Here is a 14,119-nt window from a genome sequence, read left to right as displayed (position 1 = left end):
AGGCTCCAAAACCACAGAGAAACCCTGTCTCGAAAAACCAAAAAAAAAAATAAAAAATAAAAAATAAATAAATAAAGAAAAGGTGTCTAAAGGTCACAGAAAACTCAAAAGAGGTTCCCAGGCCTGACTCCTACAGACTGTCACTGAGCAATCCAGTATGTGCTGGCGCAAATTGGATTTGAGGTCCTGAGACAGCTCTCCGATCCCCAGAGGCCCTGACTCTGGGCTCTCTTCCTGAGTCTAAATCCCCTTCTACTTTTCCTGAGACCTGTCTGGTCACCTGTAAAGGGAGGGTACCGATGCTATCCACTTCTTAGAGCTGCTGAGGGAACTAAAGCAGCCGGTAAGGGTAAGGCCCAGCACTCAGCCCACTGAAGCTCAGAGCAGCGGCGCGATACACAGCCTCCGCCCTGACATCACTGTGGCTGTCCCTGTACAATCATCCTAGCGACGGAAAGGAGAAGTGTGGGGTGGGGTAGAGCCCTACTGGCAGGGACAAGGCTCAGTGGAAGTAGATCCGGAGTTATAAGGCCAGCGATTGCCTGGCCTGAATGAGTGCCTGGGTCCCAATGGGGAGCCAAGAGGCCACCACGTCTGCTAGGCAGATGGAAAGCCACAGCCCCCGGGAAGGGAGTGACGGCTGGGCCCAGCCCCTCCCAGGCGGCCGCCATACCTTTTCGCTACACTTTCTGATGGTGGACGTGAGTTCACTGACTACCATGTCCACACACTTGATACTGGGCTCTTTAAGCTTCTGCACCTGCTTTTTCACTGTGGCTTCAAAAGCGAGGTCAGGTGTGAAGAGGCCCGTCCTGCACCCGAGGAGGAGGAGGAGGAGGGGGCAGGGAGGGAAGCAGCCGGATGGGCAGAGGGGAGGAGGATGGGAGTGAAAGCCAAGCGGCCGGGCTCAAGGGTAGGTGAGGATGGCACAGGCATGGGGGAAAGAGAGAGACACCAACAAAGAGAAAGAGAGAGAACAGAAGACAACATGAGCGTGGGACCCAGCCCCCCACCTCTCCCGGGGTTGCACCTGCCAGGTGCTGCCAAGCATCCCCTCCCTCAGGGCTCTGGGGTCGTGGCCAGAGGTGTCAGGGACCAAACTCCTGTTCTGAGAGCGCCTTCCGCAGTTCAGATCCTCTCCCCAGGGATGCCCCCTAGAAAAGCATACTCCTCAACAGCACCAAGCCTGCCTGCCCTTCTCTGGTACCAATTTAGTCTACACCCTTGTGTCCTCCTAAGGACCTGACCCGGATCAGGACCGAGCCATACATCCTGTTTGAATCTAGGCTTTGGGGTATCCCTGGATTGCTTCAGCCTAACTCCAAAGCCCAGCCCCACTGGCTACCTCTGCTAGGCTGTGCTGTGTGTCACTGCCCAGGCTGTGGTGCAGCAGCCTGACCATCCCTGCCTACCCCTGCTCCTCCTTCCTCAAGGGGAATCCCTCTCACTCCTAACAGGCATGTGGGGACTCTGGAGAGACAGAGAGTGAGAGAAGAGGAAAGACAGTGAGAGGAGGTGGTGGTGGAGAGAGGCCAAGGCAGCAGTGGAGGAGCCGTGGGACTGATGAGCGCTGGACTTAGAGTCTGCAGCCTCCGCTCCCAGTAGCAGCTTCTTAGCAGATAAGGCCCCGGGTAAGTTACTCCATGTCCTGAGCCTCAGTTTCCCTGCTGTGAGAACTTCCTGGGCAGTTCTGTGAGGCTGGCTGCCTGGCAGGAGACAGCCCTGTCCCTGGAAAGTTGAATGTGGAAGGGACAGGATGAAGTCCTGAGTGACAGTCCCCAAAGGAGAGTGGAAGGATGGAGGGGATGAAGGACAGTAACGAGATGTGGTACCTGCCAGGCCTGGCCCTCTGCACTACTCTGGCTTCCCAGGTTCCTGCAAAGCACCCCGGAAGAACCTGTCCCCCACATGTCCCTAGGCTGAGGCTTCCCCAAGACCCTCCGAGAGCTTTGGAAGGTTACCCCACTTCTACGGGTAAGGTAGAGGCCCAGGGTTTCCTCAAACACCATTCTTTCTGGGCCAGGGGAGAGCTCTTAGTGTCCAAGTCTTTGATTCCCCAGGTCTGGGGATCAGGGTGTGGGCGAGGTTCCCTCAGAGGGCTCCCCTGTCCAGGTTCCCCACCCCGCTGAGGCCTGTGCATGCTACCGAGGAGGCGGTGGAGATTGGGGAAGGAGAGCCTGGCTGAGCAGTGCGGGGAGGGACGAAGCAGGGCTGACGGGGGCTGACTGTTACCTTCTTGGTGCACTGTCTAACCGTGCTGATTAGTTCTGAGATAACCATGTCCACACACTTGAGACACGGTTCTCGAATCTTCTTCACCTGCTTTTTCACAATGGTTTCAAAGGCCATGTCTGGGGTAAACAGCCCCGTTCTGAACGCCCGGAGCAGGAGAAGGGCACAGTGTCACAGGCTGGCACTGGCCAGGAGTGCCAGGCCAGGGTCCCTCTCCAGCCCCTAGCTGTGCCTGTGGGAGGAGTCTGCCCACTACCCCCTCTGAGCCTCAGTGTCTCCATCTAGTCAGTGGGTTGGAGGGGAGTTCTAATGAGAGGTTTTCCATCTCAGAGTGGTCCTTGGGCCAGACAGCTCTGTTTGAGTCTCTTCTACAGCCATTTGGCTTCATCTTAAGTGTTTCTGTAAAAGGTTCTACAGCCTCAGACTGTTTGGAAATGACAGAACTGAGGCCCCTTAAGAGCCATTCTGGGAACTGAGCTCTTCTTATTAGGACTAGGAGATGAGGTCTCCTACTTTGGTCAAATGCAGCTATGGAAACATAGATGCCATGCCGAGATATAGCACGAGGCCTACAGGGGCACAGGCTACTTCTGTCTCCTTCCCAGAGGGGTACCATGGGCATGGCACCGTCCAGGATCTGGGTCCCTGAGAGCACCTAAGGGCCAGCCTAAGGAGGGAAGTAGGTAGAATGGGTGAACCTGGGCTAATGGGAGACTGGGAACACCTGGCATGGTGAAAACTACCCTCGTGAAAGGATTTAGAACGCTATCTGGGTGCTATACCCCAAGCACTATCCAGTGACCTCCAGGCCATACTCCCAGGGACAGACAGCCAAGGAGGCCAGCGGGCTGTAGGCTGCAGGTAGCCCAGGCCTCCCAGCCACCTCTTTTAGCTGGAACCTGTTGATCTGGGAGCCAGAAAGTTGGGGTTAAGGGATTGAAGACCTGAGGGAGGCTCCTTCAAGCCCAGCGCCCCTGCCTAACAGGGTGCAGAACCCACCCTGGTCCCAGTACATGCCTGATGCCATGAATGTTCTTAATGGCATAGCTGATCTCTCTTCGGAGTTCCTTCTCATCAAACTCCATCTGCGGTGGACAGACGGAAGACTGGTTAGGGCCAGCCCTGCCCCAGGAGGTAGAGACAGGCCCACCCTCCTGCCTGGGACTACAGTGCCCTACCTTAACCAGCTCAAAGGGAAAGCGTTCATGGAAGATCCTGTTAATGCGGGCTCCACCGGACAGTTCGTAAGTGTCGATCTGGTCTCCAGAACCTTCGATGCGCTTCTCGAAGTCAACTGCAAACTGCTGGACCATCCTGTGTGGGAGAGGGGCGTGGCCTGAGGAGGCCCTGGAGGGTGGGTGGGGCTGGAGCGCTTCAGCCCTGGAGTTGGGGGACTTACTGCAGCAAGGCTTTGGTCTTGCGCGCTGGGTCGTCCGGTCGGAAGTTCTTGTACTCGTCCACCTCCTTCTCAATGGACAGCAGCTGGCTCTGCAGTTTGTTCCGAAGCCCCGGCAGTGTGTCCCGGATGTGGTTGGTCAGTTGCTGGGTGTGGTGGGTGGGTAAAGAAAAGGTTAAAACCAAGGTCACAGCCCCAGATGCCCACAGGCCCAGGCAGGGGAAGTGATGCTAGGAGGCTGTGTGGACGTCTCTGTGGAAGACCAGGTCAGGAGCTGTGCAGCGGTGGTTCTCGGCTTCCTAATGCTGTGACCCTTAAAAACAGTTCCTCATATTGTAGTGATCCCAACCATAAAATCATTTTCGTTGCTACTTCATAACTGTAATTTTGCCACTGTTGTCAATCAGAATGTAAATATTTGAAATGCAGGATGTCTGATGTGACCGCCATGAGGGGCGTCACGACCCACAGGTTGAGGACCGCTGCTGCAGAGGCCTGGCACTCCACAGGTGCTCACAGAGATGAGCTGTCAGAATTAACATGCCGTGGCTCAGTTTCTAACAGAAGCCAGGAATCTGCACGGATATACATGAAGCTACCTAACTTTGAGTAGCTGAATGTTTTTAGATTCCAGACCCCAAATGCATTTAGGCAGGGAAAGCCAACGGGCAAGAACCCGTGCATACTCTGGGTTCCTGTTACCCACAGGTAATTTTCAAGTTCGGGCACTTAAGTCTACTAGGTTCCCCTAAACCCTGCCTCCCTGAGCCATCGTGGTGACACTATGGGGCAGAGGTAGTGGTGGAACATCAAAGAGTTTGAGTATCCTGGTGGGTGAGTAACAGGCAAAGCTGGGACTCAGAGCCAAATCTATGGTAGTCTCAACAGCCCCTACACACTCCAGAAGGGGAAGTAAACTAGGGAAGCTTCTGGAATGTTCGTGGTTTCTGGGTCAGCCTCCTTTTTTTTAATTGATCCTTATAAAAGAAATTATTTATTTACATTTTATGTATGCATTCTCTGCATGTACACCTGCAGGCCAGAAGAGGGCATCAGATGGCTGTGAGCCACCATGTGGTTGCTGCTAACTGAACTCTGGACCTCTGGAAGAGCAGCCAGTGCTCTTTTTTTTTTTTTTTTTTTTTTGGTTTTTTGAGACAGGGTTTCTCTGTGGCTTTGGAGCCTGTCCTGGCACTAGCTCTGTAGACCAGGCTGGTCTCGAACTCACAGAGATCCGCCTGCCTCTGCCTCCCGAGTGCTGGGATTAAAGGCGTGTGCCACCATCGCCCGGCCAGCCAGTGCTCTTCTTAACCTCTGAGCCATCTCTTCAGCTCTTAGGTCAGCCTCTTTGCTCATGCCAAGAGCACCAAGATGTTCAGCTGAATACGTTCCAGTCATTACTCTATGCCACCGTCCACACAAAATCCTGGTCTTCCATACATACCGGGAGTCCCAGAGCTTCCCTTCCAGGTCCAAGACAGGAAAAGTCAGCAGAATTCTTGCCACTAACGCCCCGTGGGACTGAGACAAGTGGCTCCTTTCCCTGGGTCTCAGTTTACTTTGCATTGGTGAATGCTATCTCCATTGGTCACCCTTACGATGTACTGGGAAGACCAGGCTGGTAAGACAGCTCATCAGGCCGGGCGGTGGTGGCGCACGCCTTTAATCCCAGCACTCGGGAGGCAGAGGCAGGCGGATCTCTGTGAGTTCGAGACCAGCCTGGTCTACAAGAGCTAGTTCCAGGACAGGCTCCAAAGCCACAGAGAAACCCTGTCTCGAAAAACCAAAAAAAAAAAAAGACAGCTCATCAGTCAAGAGCATCGACTGCTCTTCTAGAGGACCCAGGTGTGGTTCCTAGCATCCACATGACAGGTCACATCTGTGACTCCAGTTCCAGGAGATCTGATGCCCTCTACTGACTTCCCTGGGCACCAGACAAGCACTTGGTACACAGACAAAATACCCACACGTATAAAATAAATAACACACACACATACACACATACACACAAGGAAAGATGCGTTTGAGATTATTTTTGGTTCCCCAGACCCTGGCCAGGTCTGCCCCCCTACCTGGTTGAGGACTTTCTGCAGGTAGGGCGTACCCATGCGGTCAGCCAAGTGGCGGTAGGATGGGTGAGAAAGAAAGAATTTGCGCTCGGCAGCCAAGGCAGCTGTGATGTCCTTCTTGCCGTCTATGTCCTTCTGGCTGCGGTTCACCACTCCGATGTAGCCTGTGGGACAGAGCGAAGGTCAGGGGCAGGCAGCCTCCTAGGAAGGTCAGGGAGGGAAGGCAGGCGGTGTCTCCTACCTCTGCGCAGAGGGAGCAGCTTGTTTTCCAGCACATCCCGAGCATCGGTGCCCTCATCCATCAGGTCCAGCTTGGTGATGACCCCAATGGTGCGCTGACCTGGAGAGTGGTCACAGGAGGGCTGTCACGCCTGCTCCTGCTCCCACTCCAGATCCCGCGCATTCCCAAACATCCACACTATGATCTCATCCTCTGCCACTCCCTTGCCCTCTCAGCCGCCCCTCTGTCATGATCCAAAGGGGCCAAAATGATTTTTCTGCTGATACCATTTCTCTTTTAAGAAATTATTTTTAGTTTCATTTTATGTGTATGTGAGTTTTGCCTACAAATGTGTCTGTACCACGTGTGCACCTGGTGCCTGCAGAAGCCAGAAGAGGGTGTCATGTTCTTTGGAACTAGAATTACAGATGGTTGTGAACTATCATGTGGGTGAGGGGAATTTAACCTTGGTCCTCTGGAAGAGCAGCCAGTGCTCTTACCCACTGAGCCATCTCTCTAGTTCCAGGTTGATGCCATTTTTAAAATTTTATGTGCATTGGTGTCTCATCTGAATGCATGTCTGTGTGAGGGTGTCGGATCCCCGGAATTGAAGTTACAGACAGTTGTGAGCTGCCATGTGGTTGCTGGGAATTGAACCTGGGTGCTCTGGAAGAGCAGGCAGCGCTCCCAACCGCTGAACCATCTCTCCAGCCCCCCCCCCACCCAGCCATTTCTTTTAGAGAGGATCTGGCTATGAAACTCAAGCTGGCTTCAAACTTGACATCTGTAGGGGCTGGAGAGGTGGCTCAGTGGTTAAGATCTCTGGCTGTTCTTTCAGAGGTCCCCAGTTCAGTTCTAAGCACCCGCACGGCAGTTCACAACTATCTGTTCCAGGGGATCTGATGCTCTCTTCTGGCCTCTGTGGGCACTGCCAGCAAAAATACTAATATAATTTTTTTACTTATGTTTTATTTGATGTAGCTGCTGGTGGTGGCACACGTCTTTAATCCCAGCATTTGGGTGGTAGAGGCAGGTGGAGCTCTGTGAATTCAAGTCCAGCATGATCTACAGGACAGCCACAGCTACACAAAGAAACCCTGTCTCAAAAACAAACAAAAAAATTGATCTGGCCTGGCCTTATACTCACGATCTTTTTGCCTCCACCTGGGATGGGATCCTGAGTGTGTAGTGCCAGACTGAGTGCCAAAATCATGCTTTATTTTTTATTTATTATTATTTTGGGGTTTTTTTCCAGACAGAATTTCTCAGTGTAGCCCTGGCTGTCCTAGATCTTGCTCTGTACACCAGGCTTTTACTTATTTACGTATTTATGTACGTGGGTGCACCTATGCCACCACAAACATGTGGATGTCAGGAAAAACTTGCAGGGGCCAGTTGTTTCCTTCCTCCTCAAGGATTCCCGGGATCAAACTCAGGTCATGGTTGGCAGCAAGCACCTTTTCCAGTGAGCCACCCTGAAGGCTTTATTTTTTTTTTAAATATAGCTTTTAGCTTTTTGAGACTGCATCTCATGTAACCTAGGCTGCCTTCAAACTAGTCATGTAGCCAGCGCTGGCCTCAATTCCTGGGTCTTCTGCAGGAGGGGAGCCTCGACTGCAGCCGGCTGAAATGAGTCTAAAGGTAGATGATCCCAACACTATTCTACTTAGACCCTTCAAAGATACTTCTAAACCAAAACTAGACTACTGCCCAGATATCAGCTGGCATTGTGTATCAGCTGCCAGGTAGGAACCTACCCTGGGGGTCCACCTCCTTGGCGATCTTGAGGGCATCCGAGTTGGCCAGGTCCGAGTTGGCAGGGGACACAGCCAGGATAAGGCAGTTCTCCTTAGTGACGAACTGCATAAGCATGTCCCGGATCTGAAACTCGATGTCGGGAGGTTGGTCCCCCACCGGAACCTTGGTCATTCCAGGCAGATCCACTAGGGTCAGGTTCAGCACTGGATAGAGAGGCAAAAAGGGCAGGCCCACGGTGGGGGCGTGGTCAGGTGGGCGGAGTTAAATAACAGGGTCCGTCGGCTTCAAGAGAATCTAGTGGTGGGCACGGTCAGAGTGGGAGGGATAGTCAGGTGGGGTTTGAAGTAAGTGGACTCAGAAGCTCCCGGGGCAACAAGTATGAGAACTATGGGGCCCAAGGAATTGGTCTAGGGGGCGTGGCTAGGCAAAGAAGCCAGAAGGAGAAGGCGGGGCCAGGTCTCCTCACCGTGGGGCGAGTAGACCCGCAGGTTTATGGGTACCGGCGAAATGCCTTTGTTGGTGCCCGTGACCCGGTCAGTCTCAGCCTCGATCTCCAGGCGCACCTCCTCGAAGTCGGTGAATTTCTTCCCCTTGCAGTGCAAGAACTCGGCATATTCTGCTCCAGAAACCGTCAGGAGAAAGGGAGAAGGCATCAGACCTGGGAAGCCCACCTGGGTGGCATTGTTCTACCTTAATCTACCCGTGACCTCAAAACGCAGCGGTCCTAGTCTTCATTTTACAGTGTGTGTGTGTGTGTGTGTGTGTGTGTGTGTGTGTGTGTTTAAAATTTTATTTTATTGCCGGGCGGTGGTAGCGCATGCCTTTAATCCCAGCACTCGGGAGGCAGAGGCAGGTGGATCTCTGTGAGTTCGAGGCCAGCCTGGTCTACAAGAGCTAGTTCCAGGACAGGCTCCAAAGCTACAGAAAAACCCTGTCTCGAAAAACCAAAAAAAAAAAAAAATTATGTGCATTGGTATTTTGTCCACATTCATGTGTGCATGAGGGTTTTGGGTCCCGTGAAACGGTAGTTACAGACAGTTGTGAGCTGCCATGTGGGTGCTGGGAATTGAACCTGGGTCCTCTGGAAGGGCAGCCAGTGCTCTTAACCATTGAGCCATCTCTCCAGCCCCCCGTTTTAGTTTTATACCCACTGTCTAGATTGGGATCGAGGCCTAAGGAGGGAAGGGTGGCCGGATCTAAAGTAACTCTACACACAGCTTCAGTAGCTAGGCTGAACTTCACCTTAGGGAGGGGCCGCGCCTGGCTGCTGACAGAGGACACCCACCTGTGGTAGAATTAACCAGCTGCAGGACCAGGGGACGTCGTGTGACAATGCCAGATCCTCGGGGCAAGAAGTCCCTGCAATGAGTTGGGGGTTAGAAGAGGGTCAAGATCTGGGGGCAGCTAGCTACCTTTCCTCAGAGAGCACCTGCCCTGCTATTAGGAGACACAAATCCCCTCACAGGGCCGGCCCACAGCATCTTACATTAAGTCACTAAGGGAGTGGGCTCCCCCAAGTCATTGCTTCAGGTTGCCATGAGGCTAGGGCAGCAACTCCCCAGACGCCCCTCAAATATATACCATGTTGAATCTGAGTCAATAGGAAGTCCCGGTCAGCATTCTAGCCGCTGTTATTCTGCTCAGGAAAAAAAATGAAGAACAGGGTAGCCCAGTGACCAGTTGGATCTCAGCGAAATCAGAGCAGAACCACCCTCTTCCCTGTCCCCTGGGACAGACAGGCTCGGTTCCTCTTCCCCAGGCCCCATCTGTCTAGAGCTGAAGACAAGGCAGACGCAGCCTGGAGGAGGCAGGGAACAGAACTCGGGCTTCTTGGGCACCTATTGCATGCCAGCTGCTTTGTGGGCGGAGCGCATGAGCGCCAGAAAGTGCCCCGAGAGGAGGATGCAGCCGCTGCCCCCACGCTAAAGACGTTCCAGTTGCAGGATATAGCAGAGAGGACCCTGGGCTCAGCTCCGGGAGAGTTCTTGGTCTCCAGGCCCCATGGACTCAGCCCCTTTGAAGGACCACACAGAGGGGCCCCAAAGTGCCATCCATATCCCAAGACCTGACAGTCTATAGCCAACATCTGCTCCTACTGATACCAACTTCAGCTGTCCTTTTGGCTGACTCTGTCTGTCAGCTATTCTCGCTTCTGCCACCCATGACTCTTCCATGGGCTGGCTGGAGGGTGGAGCTCTTTCCAGGAACCAGGGTGTTAGAACTAGAAGCAATTGAACCCCCCAGAACCCAGGAAATGGGAAGCAGACCTGGGCCTGGGGGGGTCGTACCCATCCAGCCATTCATCCCCGGAAGAGACCCAGGAGCCCAAGAGAGGACCAGATACTCAGTCTCAGCTCAGATCCAACTCAGGCTCATGTTTCCTGCACCCCAGGCTCAGGGGCAAAGGGTCAGGAAGAATAGACAGGCCTAGAGGCCGCAGGTTCAAGCCCTCCCTCTTGGGGCTCTCTCCTCTGCCACCTCTAGAAAAGGTGAGGCTGCTGGGGGTCAGTGGTCTGGGGAAGGAAGGGGAAACTTTCCGTGTACCAGACAAATGTGTTTCCTGCTCGCCATGCTAATCTCAGGACAGGGCTGGTACTTTCCGTCCTCCACCATACACTGGGCCCAGCCCAAGACTCAGTACTCCTGAGGTGCTCAATGCATTCTAAGAGAATCCCCTAGTCACCAAACAAGACTCCCCCAGACACTCTCATTTTATATATAAAGCAACTGAGGCTCAGAGAGGGGATGTGACTCACTCGGTCACACAGCAGAACTGTATTTCACGTGAATTTTGTTATATTCATTTGGGTTTTGTTGTGGTTTGGGTTTTATTGTTGTTTCTTTGTTTTTCAATGCCGGACTTCAAAACCAGATCCGCGAATGTGCTGAGCAAGGACTCTATTATTGGGCTATACACTCCAGCCACGGGATTCGCATTCAAACCCAAGTGTCTGCTGGACCCCAGAGGCTGAAAACATCTGCATCCCTCTGTGCCATCCCCTAAGTCCAAGGAGCCAGACTTAGCCTTTTATATAATTGAATCGACTCTGATTTGTACCAGGCCCTGTGCTGGGCCGTGAGGATGAGAGATGAGTCACCCAGCTCCCCACCCCAACTGCTCACAGCGCGGTGGAGGCAAGTAAACAGATTGAGCATCTCGCCTGCGGTCAGACAGAGATGGCCAGGAAGGCCAGGGAGAGCAGTGCCGAGGACACTTCCTGCCTCATGTCCAGCCTTCACTCAGTGATGCCTCGGAGGAGGTCACCCGTCTGTATGAGGGTCCCCAGGATTGCGGAGGTTGCACAGTTGGTTTTGCAGTGGCTTTGGTGGGTGTAGGGGCCTCCAGTCCACCCTCTTCCTCACCAGTTGCTTGCCAAGAAAAACCATGGCAACAACAGTTGCTGTGGAAACTGCGGGAGGGTTGGAAAGGGTAGGACTCCCCACTGAGAGCCCTCCCCACGCAGAGATGTGGACCTTCCCTGGAGTTATTCCTGAGAGGCCTCTTTGTGAGTGGATGCGCCCACACAGCCCTGAACGCCTGAGGGTGGAAGGCTCTGGAGATCCTTGAAGACCAGGAATTCCAAGGCCCTCCTGATGGCTGCTTAGTCTGACCCAAGTCACTGCCACCTCAGAGCGGAAACCTATAAGCCACAGAGGTCAGGACCAAGCTCTCAGAGGGCCAGGCTCCCTATGTGAAGCCCACTCAGTCTGTGTCAGAGTCCACAGGCAGTGGTGGTGCACACCTTTAATCCCAGCATGTGGGAGGCAGAAGCAGGTGGGTCTCTGATTTTGAGGCCAGCCTGGACTACACAGAGAAACCCTGCCTCGAAAAATAGTGTGTGAGCCGGGCAGTGGTGACACATGCCTTTAATCCTAGCACTGGGGAAGCAGAGGCAGGCAGATCTCTGTGAGTTCAAGGCCAGCCTGGTCTACAAGAGCTAGTTTCCAGGACTGGCTCCAAAGCTACAGAGAAACCTTGTCTCAAAAAACCAAAAGGAAAAAAAAAAAGAAAAAAAAATAGTGTGTGTGTGTGTGTGTGTGTGTGTGTGTGTGGTATATAATGCTGGTTCTTCAATGTGCTCGGTTCAGATCTCCACAGATCTTCCATTAATCAACCAGACCCTTTGTGACTGTTATGTTACTTCACTACAGCCTGCTATTTTGGTGGTTAAGAGACAGCGCTAGGCAGAAGCCCTGCGTTTAAATCCCAGCCCTGCCTTCCCCTTGGACTCACCCCTTCACTCCAAATCTGTACCGTGCTCAGCTGTGGCGAAATGTCACAGTGTTGCTAGAGCGTTTGTGGGGCCTCTCAGGCAGAAAGACCGAGTCCATGCCCAGGACGTGGAGACCACAGGGGGCTACAAGAAGGGTCCTTCATTTTTAGCCTCCTCTAGGCGTACCCCAAAATCCAGCAAGAATTCTGCCTCCCCTCCTCTGGGTACTGAATCCTGACCATGCCACCACAAAAGGTAAGATTAAAACGGGAAGAGAGAACACCCGTCACTGTCCTGAAGTGGGGACCGAAGCCCAGAGAGGGCAAGGATGTTTGAGGATCCACAGTAATGGAGAGGGGCTGAAAGAGAAGAGCACCCAGATGCCTCACATCTGGACAGACAGCAAGCAGGACCAGTGAGTCCCCACGTGCAAACACAGAACCGGACACATAGTAGGTGCTCCAGCCACACTAGAAGAAACAGCTCTTTCCGCTGCTGGAAACACTGTCTCTACAGCTCTCGGAGAAGGGCCAGGGTCAGCATCTTTGACTTGACCTCCCCGTCAGAGCCACCCTTCCACCTTGCTTAGTCCTAGGGACAGCAGAGCAGGTGTTTCAGAAAAGTGTGCGGGCCCGTAGCCCCAGAGGCCAGTGTGGAGCCCAGCATGGGAGGGCATCTGGTGGCCTGCCAACTCTCCCACTCATTTCGAGCAGATGGCGATTTCACGGGGAGCCCTTGCCTTGCCATCTGCCGAGACACCTTCAAACCTGAAGCACAGAAGGGACGAAACAGACACCTCTCAAGACCTCCAGCACCACCTACTTGCTAAATAAATTGGCAGTGTCATCTCCTCCCTGGGGAGTCTCGAAACACCACACCAATGAGCCAAAGTGACTCCCCTACTCCTGCTCCAGAATCCGAAGCTTGGCGTTACAGTGCCCTGACTTCCAGACCCTGTTTGGGTGCAAATGATGAAAGAAGTAGCATGTCTCGTCTGACAGGTGACCGCTCTGTCCTGTTTCTTGGGCTCCAAGAGCAGGCAGGTTTGGCCCTGTGAGTGCCCACTTGGGGGCTGCAGACGAGTGACCATCCCTCTTGTGTTTGTCTCTCCACCAGTGCAATGGGTGGTCCTGGGGTTTACTTCAGTTAAGGGATGGACAAGCACGGCTCGTATGGCTCATGAATGATCAGCTGGGGAGAGGTGGGAGGTGGGTTTCCAGTCAGTGGCTTGGGAGAGCAAGAGGGGTTTCAAGGACAAATGCAGCTCCTGAGAGTGGCAGGCAGGGCTGGTCGTTCTCCGAGGTGGCCTCTGAAGCACCGACCCAGAGTGATGGACAGAGATTTTTGTAGGCCAAGAAACACACTGGGAGTAGGTGAGGCTGCCACAGGCAACAAGACCTTCTCTGTTCCCAGGGTGCCCGGGAGACCTGAGGCAGCCCACACCCTGCAGCGTGTAAATATGGAGCTGATGCTTGGACATTTGGTGCGGTCTAACTGTGGACTCCTGTCATGTGGTAATGGTCCCCCCGCAGGGACTGGGTGGGACCTGCCTCCATCCACACCCCAGTGCCCGGGATTAGTGGGCAAAGGGCGGACACTCAGATGCCCTGTTGAGAAAACTGAGGTTGGACAAGGAGCTTTCCCAGTTCCCACTTACAGCTCACTGGACAACAGGGGACACCGAATCCCCAAAAGAAGGTTGCTGCCCAGGGTCATGGTGCAAGTTGGTGATGGGGTGGTGCCCCACAGAGCAATGTCCGTCCTTCCCAGCTCCCCTCCATTCCTTCCCTTTGTCTTTCCATCCATGCTTCCTCCTTTCTTCCCTCCCTCTCTTTTTCCTCGCTCCCTCCCTCCTTCTATTCCTTCCCTCTTGTGTTGATTTTTAACACTAACTAAAAGATGCTATGTTTTTGTTGTTGTTGCCCTGGCTTTTCAAGACAGGATTTCTCTTTGTGTAGCTCTGGCTGTCCTGGAACTCACTTTGTAGACCAGGCTGGCCTCGAACTCAGAGATCCACCTGCCTCTGCCTCCTGAGTGCTGGGATTAAAGGTGTGCGCCATCACCCCAATGGAACTTATGTTTTCAAAATGGAAATAGTTTTCTTTTTTCACCTAATTTATTTATTTATTTATTTTGGTTTTTCGAGACAGGGTTTCTCTGTGGCTTTGGAGCCTGTCCTGGAACTAGTTCTGTAGACCAGGCTGGTCTCGAACTCACAGAGATCCGCCTG

At 53.3% G+C, this 14,119-nt stretch overlaps 1 protein-coding gene across 11 annotated transcripts in view; it reads right to left on the bottom strand.

Moving 5' to 3' along the window:
* Window positions 1–14,119, bottom strand: part of Dnm1 (dynamin 1) — a 46,913-nt gene that overhangs the window by 24,724 nt on the left and 8,070 nt on the right. For 7 of the 11 annotated variants that reach the window (XR_003376576.1, XM_026777141.1, XM_005346071.3 and 4 more), the window contains exons 2-10: window positions 8,961–9,034; window positions 8,142–8,291; window positions 7,675–7,878; window positions 5,939–6,037; window positions 5,701–5,861; window positions 3,632–3,774; window positions 3,411–3,546; window positions 3,250–3,317; window positions 674–812 (exon numbers count right to left, since the gene is read on the bottom strand). Coding sequence is in view for 10 of the 11 variants with exons in the window: in XM_026777141.1 (XP_026632942.1) it covers window positions 674–812; window positions 3,250–3,317; window positions 3,411–3,546; window positions 3,632–3,774; window positions 5,701–5,861; window positions 5,939–6,037; window positions 7,675–7,878; window positions 8,142–8,291; window positions 8,961–9,034 (1,174 nt within the window). In the remaining variant the exon portion in view is untranslated. Of the gene's footprint in view, window positions 1–673; window positions 813–2,232; window positions 2,372–3,249; window positions 3,318–3,410; window positions 3,547–3,631; window positions 3,775–5,700; window positions 5,862–5,938; window positions 6,038–7,674; window positions 7,879–8,141; window positions 8,292–8,960; window positions 9,035–14,119 lie in introns of all 11 variants that reach the window. The other 4 variants (XM_026777146.1, XM_005346067.3, XM_026777139.1 and 1 more) reach the window with 1 other exon arrangement.

This window comes from Microtus ochrogaster, chromosome 4 (genome assembly GCF_000317375.1).
Source record: "Microtus ochrogaster isolate Prairie Vole_2 chromosome 4, MicOch1.0, whole genome shotgun sequence".
Lineage (NCBI taxonomy): Eukaryota > Metazoa > Chordata > Mammalia > Rodentia > Cricetidae > Microtus > Microtus ochrogaster.
The sequence above is the reverse complement of the archived record's forward strand: the minus strand, read 5'-3'. Positions and strand labels throughout refer to the sequence as shown.